The sequence below is a fragment of the Bombina bombina genome, chromosome 2 (genome assembly GCF_027579735.1).
Source record: "Bombina bombina isolate aBomBom1 chromosome 2, aBomBom1.pri, whole genome shotgun sequence".
In the NCBI taxonomy this organism is placed as follows: Eukaryota; Metazoa; Chordata; class Amphibia; order Anura; family Bombinatoridae; genus Bombina; species Bombina bombina.
Window position 1 is genome coordinate 412634467 of NC_069500.1, and position 7238 is coordinate 412641704.

At 37.0% G+C, this 7238-nt stretch overlaps 1 protein-coding gene across 1 annotated transcript in view; it reads right to left on the bottom strand.

Moving 5' to 3' along the window:
* Positions 1-7238, bottom strand: part of TBX1 (T-box transcription factor 1) — a 32485-nt gene that overhangs the window by 5654 nt on the left and 19593 nt on the right. The window contains exons 6-7 of the mRNA XM_053700513.1: positions 2501-2568; positions 1845-1942 (exon numbers count right to left, since the gene is read on the bottom strand). Of these exons, the coding sequence (XP_053556488.1) occupies positions 1845-1942; positions 2501-2568 (166 nt within the window). The remainder of the gene's footprint in view (positions 1-1844; positions 1943-2500; positions 2569-7238) is intronic.

The following is a 7238-nucleotide window of genomic DNA, read 5'->3' on the forward strand; positions in this document are numbered from 1 at the left end:
CACTTCCGCTAATCACCAGATTCTCACTAATCAAGGTTCTCTCTGCAACTTTGGAATAAACAGGGATATTTTGGATTAGGGCCACAGAAGCACAGTAATGGGGTGCATGCCGCCCTATAGGCCATCTGTTATACAACTCTGCTTTATAATGAATGTTAATTGAAGGATACTATTGGTGTTTCATTACAAACAATGGTTCGGTGAAAAGACACAGGTATATAGTAACATAGGGATTATTTTATTATTATTATTCTTTATTTATAAAGTGCCAACAGATTCCGCAGCGCTGACCATGGGTACAAGGATAAAAGTACAACGGAGAAACAATACAATAAGAGGCAAAATTTTACAAACAAATACAGGGGGAATTAAGGGCCCTATTCCCGTGGGAACTTACAATCTAGATGGGTGGGAGGATGGGAAACAGGAGGTGGGGACTGCAAAGGTGAGAATGATATTAGTGAGGTGATAGATGAAGGTAACTTGTTGGGTAAGTGAAGTTAGTTTGTTAATGAGTCAGGTGATAAGCTTCCCTGAACAAAAAGATCTTTAGGGAACGTTTAAAGGAGGAGAGGTTAGGGGAAAGTCTGACAGCTTGAGGAAGTGCGTTCCAGAGGGTTGGTGCCGAACGAGAGAAGTCCTGTAATCTAGCATGAGAGGAGGTGATGGTAGAGGACGCAAGAAGCAAGTCATTGTTGGATCTTAGGGGGTGGGTTGGGGTATATTTGTTGATGAGTGAGGACAGGTAGGGTGGGGCAGCGTTGGTGAGGGCTTTGTAGGTCAGGGTGAGAATTATGAATTTAATTCTGCTGTGAATGGGGAGCCAGTGAAGGGACTCACAGAGAGGTGCAGCAGAAACAGAGCATCCAGAAAGGTGGATTAGCCTTGCAGATGCATTTAGGATGGATTGAAGGGGAGAGAGGCAGGAGAAAGGGAGACCAGATAGTAAATTATTACAGTAGTCAAGTCGGGAAATTACCAGGGAGCAGATTAGCTGTTTAGTAGTTTCAGCACTCAGAAACGGACGAATTTTGGAGATATTGCGTAGGTGGTTGCGGCAGGATGAAGAGAGCAATTGGATGTGGGCAATGAAAGACAGATTTGAGTCAAGTGTGACTCAGAGGCAGCGGACTTGGGGTGATGGGGAGATAGTGGTGCCGCCAACAGTGATGGAATAATTAGAAACTGGAGTAGAGTTAGAGGGGGGGATTAGAAGTAGTTCGGTTTTGGACATGTTTATTTTTAGGTGGTGAGAGCCCATCCAGGAGGAAATGCCAGATAAGCAGTCGCTGATGTGAGAATTGACAAAAGGAGAGAGTGCAGGGGTGGAAAGGTAGATCTGGGTACCTGGGATGTTATAAGCATATCACCTAGCAACATATGCAATATTCAACTGTAACACTTCCTAACTGCCTTATATTTCTGTTCTAACTTCCTGACGGTATAGACAGTTCCCAGAGATTCCCGGCATTGTGAGGTATACTATAAGTATTTTATATAGCAATCTCTATTGTATGATGTCTGTAAATGTTTTATGTAGTATGGGAGTGTGTTTAAAGAAACATTAAATTACTTTTTACATTACAAACGTATTTTATAATGTATTACAATCTGAGGTGTTTTTTTTTTGTTTGTTTTTTAAATAGAGCTTCCTGCCTAAACATTTGTTATTTTTATGGTTGTGGAGGCCTGTCACTGTCCACTAATAGAACTGCGGGAGTTGTCCTTATCAGCCAGTGGAACAGCTTGTCTCTAGAGATCAGCTGTGCACAGACAGTTTGAGTATTGCTCTTCTGTATATATGAAAAATATTTGTCTTTTAAATATATTTAATTAATACTGACCTTTGTCACTTCCATTTTGTGGTGAAGCTGAAACAGGATTCCTGGATCTAGCAAAGGCGCTCATGAGAGGGAGTGATCCAGGTCTGTGATTTCTTGGCCTGCAAGGTCAGAGAGAACAAGGTCAGGTTTCTAAATGATAAAGCAATACAATATAACTGCTCACACCCAGCTGTACCCCTGCTGCAAGACAATATAACTGCTCACACCCAGCTGTACCCCTGCTGCAAGACAATATAAAGCTATATATATATTGTATGTATTCTAGAGATCTCACAATCCTAACATGACACAAAGAAGCAATAAAACAGCTGCTCGGTTAGCCCTACAGGAGAAGCAGAAATTATACAGGAAGATGATGATCAGATGAAGATTTAACACAAAGCAACCCCATTTTATTTTACATTGACTAATGAACGTTTAACATCACTGTGCAAACAGAGACAAGCAGACACTTGCAGTTACACAGAGTAGATAATAGGTTGCCCGTTGCTATATTTGTAGTGGTTTGCAAAGCAAAACCTCATTTGTTTTTGATTAATAATAGATTATGCAAATGTGCACAACCCTTTACTGCCAGACGCTCTGTTACTTGCTGGTCCCCAGAGTACACAGCTTCATACTGCTGGTGTCTGGGTTATGTGACACATTGTACTCACCAGTCTTCCGGATCACAGTCTCTAAATCCCTTGGCAAATGGGTTGCTAGCGATCTTAAGCTGTGTAATCTGTAAACAGCAAACAAAAACACTGAGTTACTAACTTTTTGTCTATTTTCTGTATCAGATATTTTATAGCTGCAAATAAATATGCTGCAAACAATTCAGTTTACCAAGTAAAAAGATATTAAATGTTCTATTGCAATATTATTATATGTCTGCTGCAGTTAAACAGAAATGGCTAAATGTAGCCACCAATCAGCATACGCTACCCAGGGCCTGACTACTAAACTTACATTCCTGCTTTTCAAATAAAGATAACAAGAGAACGAAGAAAAAATGATCATAAGAGTAAATTAGAAATGTGCTTAAAATTGCTTGCTCTATCTGAATCATAAAGAAAAAAATTGGGATTCATATCCCTTTAATCAGTATACTCAATAGCTAGGAACTTAGCAATTTACTGAAATGCACTATCTATGCACTATATTATATTTTATATATATATATATATATATATATATATATATATATATATATACAGTATATATGTATGTATGTATATATATATATATATATATATATATACAGTATATATAAAAAAAAAACATCTGTTTTTTTCACACAAATACACAAACGCTGAGAAGTGTCGGAATATATATTCTTAAAGGGATATTTCAGCCAAAATTGGAAATCCACATGGATACAGTTCAGTTTTGAATTAAAGCATTTTTGTAGTATACATGTATTTACAAAATTGCTTCTAATGAAAGCAGCTGTTTCAAATGTGTATTTAAATATGCACCATGCACCAGCATTTTAAACACAGCAACTTGCTCAGAAAGCCTAAAGTGCATGTACCATCTGGTAATGACTCGTTTTGTTAATTGCTGACATGATACAAGCCCCACTTGCAATCTGTGCAGCTGCAACATTTAACATGCTGGTGCGCTGAGAATATCTAGTTATATTTCACATGCACGTGCAGAGAAAAATGTTGGTGCTAAAACACATAACTTTTAACCCCCTTAAAGCGATACAACACCCAATTTTTTTTCTTTAACCCCTTGAGTGCTAACGACGGCTCTGAGCCGTAGCAGAGTTTCCCACTCTGGTGCTAACGACGGCTCAGAGCCGTCACTAGCACTCTCCCACCTTGAGGGAAATCTGGGGGCTCCCACCCGCAACTACCCCGGCGATCGGGCCTGCATAGTGACAGGCATCGCCAGGGCTTCACTTTATGCGCAGTGAAGTCACGCGCAATGACTTGATGATGACACCGCACAACTTTATTTATACTTAACAATGTTAAAGGGACAGTATACTATAAAATTGTTTTTCCCTTAATCTGTTTTCAATTACTTTTTTACCAGCTGCAGAGTATAAAATGTATGAGATTTGCTTTTTAAGGCTTATTTGTGTATATGAATTAGCTGATTTGTGTTTTGAAGCCACAACCTAACAAAATGGGTTGAGCTTGTAGGTATAATCAGATTTCATTACTGTATCACATTGTGTACATATACCTGCTTCTTTATCTTATATCTGTCCATAAACCAATCACCAATACTTGGAAAGAACAATGGAAAATTAACATTGTATTACCTTATCTCTTCTATACCCCACTGAGAGTGTTATTTCTTCTACTGGCTGTGTTAACACAGCTTGGCCTCGTGGCCAAAAAAATTCAGGATGGGTGGGGATACCACAGGCTAAATAAACTAATTCAAATGCCAATATAAGGGTAATGGAAATACTTATAAACAATTTAATACATTCCAGCAGGTAAAGTGGATCATTGGGAACAAATTAAAGGGGAGAAATGTTTTGAGTAAACTGTCCCTTTAAGCTTTTTGCGCTAGTCGTGTTGCGTTCATATTACAAGTTCCAAAAAAACTTATTTTGCGCAAGCGGTAACCCGAATATCACAAAACTCCTAACTTAAGTTTTCACGTGTGCGTGCATGTATTCCCCCATAGAAATCAATGGAGAGAAAAAAGGAGAGAAAAAAAAAAACCTAACACCTGAGATCGTGCAAATACAATCTCATTTTCGCATTCCCCATAGAAGTCAATGGAGAAAAAAATTGATGGAAAAAAAAACACCCCCATTGCGCAAACAACATAGCATATTTGCATTAGCAAATATTTACAGTAAATACATAGTTAAAATATTTATTAAATATGAATATTGCATAAATCTGTTTTATCATGTGTTCAGCTACTTAATGGCAAAGGGCTCTAATGCACTTACTAACTATATGTTTATATATGTGTACATATATATTAATGTTTTATAGGTGTATATATGCCTGTAAATACATTCATCTATATGTACACATATATAGACATATCGATATACATACAAATACTTCTTTAGCCGTGTATGTGTTGTATCTCTATGTTAAAGGGACAGTGTACTGTAAAATAGTTTTTCACTTAATGTGTTTACAATTGCTTTTTTTACCAACTGCAGAGTAAAAAATTTATGAAAATTTGCTTTTTAAGGCTTATTTGTGTATATTAAAGCTCTGATTTTGTGTTTTGGAGCTACAACCTAATAAAAGGAGTTGAGCTTGTAGGTATAATTAGATCTCATTACTGTATCACATTGTGTACATATACATGTTTCTTTATCTTATATCTGTCTATAAAACAATCACCAGTACTTGCAAAGAACAATGGAAAATGAACATTTTATTACATTATCTCTGCTATAGCCCACTGGGAGTGTAATTTCTTGTGCTGACTGTGTTTACAAAGCTTATCTATAGCTTGGACCTGCGGCCACAAATTTTGAGAATAGGTGGGGATACCACATGCTAAATCAACTATTTCAAATGCCAATATAAGGGTAAAATAAATACTTGTAAACAATTTAATACACTCCAGCAGGTAAAGTGGATCATTGGGAACAAATTAAAGGAGAGAAAATTTTTGAGTAAACTGTCCCTTTAACTCTAGTGGAATTTTTCGTGATTGCAGAAATAAACAAATACTGCACCACTTTTAATCTAACCTTAAAACATGTACCTGCTGCAGCTAGCTTATCATCAGGGCTGGATTTACACTGCTGTTTATTGGCACAGGTTAGACACACTTTCAGCTTTTATAGACTTTTGCACTGGGTTGTCACCAGATTCACTACTGTCAGCCACAAACATATACCTGTGTATTTAGTCCCCAGTGTGTGATTGTATACACTTCAGTAATGTGCATATAACAGTATGTAACAGGCTAGCAATTGTATAGTAACATTTATTAAAACAACCAGTCAGGCCTAAGCAATATGTAGCAACCCTGGTATAACATTGGTTTACTGCCCTGCTGTGCTATATTAACATTACACAATATTCTATGCTGTTGACCCAACATCAATACAGCAGTAATCAGGCATTGCACATTAATGATCAGAACTAAACTCAAGTGCCCCAATCATTATCTTACCAACTCCCTGTCTACCTCAGACATTGCTACAATTCCCTTGCCTGCAATACCCCCCCCCCTTATTTAGCAAATAACAATTAGTGAAACTGGCATTACTGAACAATGCATTTGCCTGAAAAACTCTATACTATACACAAATTGTACACATGAGGCAACATATTTAACTGTGCCAGTGTATTCCAGCAGTATTTATTTAGCTATAACATTGAGCTATAGCATTATTACCAACATTTCCAAGGAGTTGAAAACATAATCATGGTTGCTTATCCAGCACATTCCCATGTCACTCCATATGGCTGGAGCTTAGACCATACATGTGCATGTTGGTTTTGATTTGCTTACTGGCTTCATATGGAGTGGCAGAGGGGAGCACAACACACAGTGACTGAAGATAGAGAACTTTCAATAGAATGTGGATGAGCACTTTGTTTTTAAATTAGATTGTAAGCCTGAGCATTGCCCATGTGCAATGCAAGAGACAACATTTGAAATGTTGGCATAAACAAAAGATTGTAAAAAAAAATGTCTAGTGCAGTGAGATAAGCAAAACTCTAGGACATGAAGGGAAATTGTTAAAAGCCAAACTCCCAGCCACTAGCTGGAAATAGTTTGCTGAAGCTGGTTAGACTTGTAACATGGATTTAAATGAAAGTTTTTAAAACTATCTAAATTCAGTCAATTTTGATTTGCTTTCCAAGGGAGCTGTTTAAAATCTAATCTAATTATTTTTTAAACAAAATTTTCTCTGAGTTTATTTAAAAAAAATAATCTGCAGCACACACAGTACTATTAAAAAGCAACAAGATCACCTTAAAATTAACACTGACTGCCAGTGGCTCTGGGGATAAATTTAACCTGCTGAAGTTTGTGGATTTAAAGTTTTAGTTACTATAAAGTAATGGGCCCTGTCATGTTGAAACCTAGGCTTCCCCTTTTCTATCTCTTCTGTTGTGGACAATTAGTGACAGCTATAAAACAAAATCAGTAGAGTGTGCAAACAAGGATAACAAGGTGTCTACACAGCCTTGTTTGCACATTCTCTTTTATTGCCTGATTTATATCTGCCCTGAAGTGTCTTCAGCAAAAGAGATAGGTTAGGGAAAACGTGGGTTTCACCATGGCAGTGCCCGTTAAAACTCATTGGAATTTTTAAAAAAAACAAGCAAACAATTTTCATTGTTAAATTACAGGAAAAAAATTGACTATATAAATAAGAAAAGTATATGGCACAGTTTGTTTACTAAACATAATAAAATATTGTTTAGGACGTGTTTATTGTGCTTTTAAATGGAC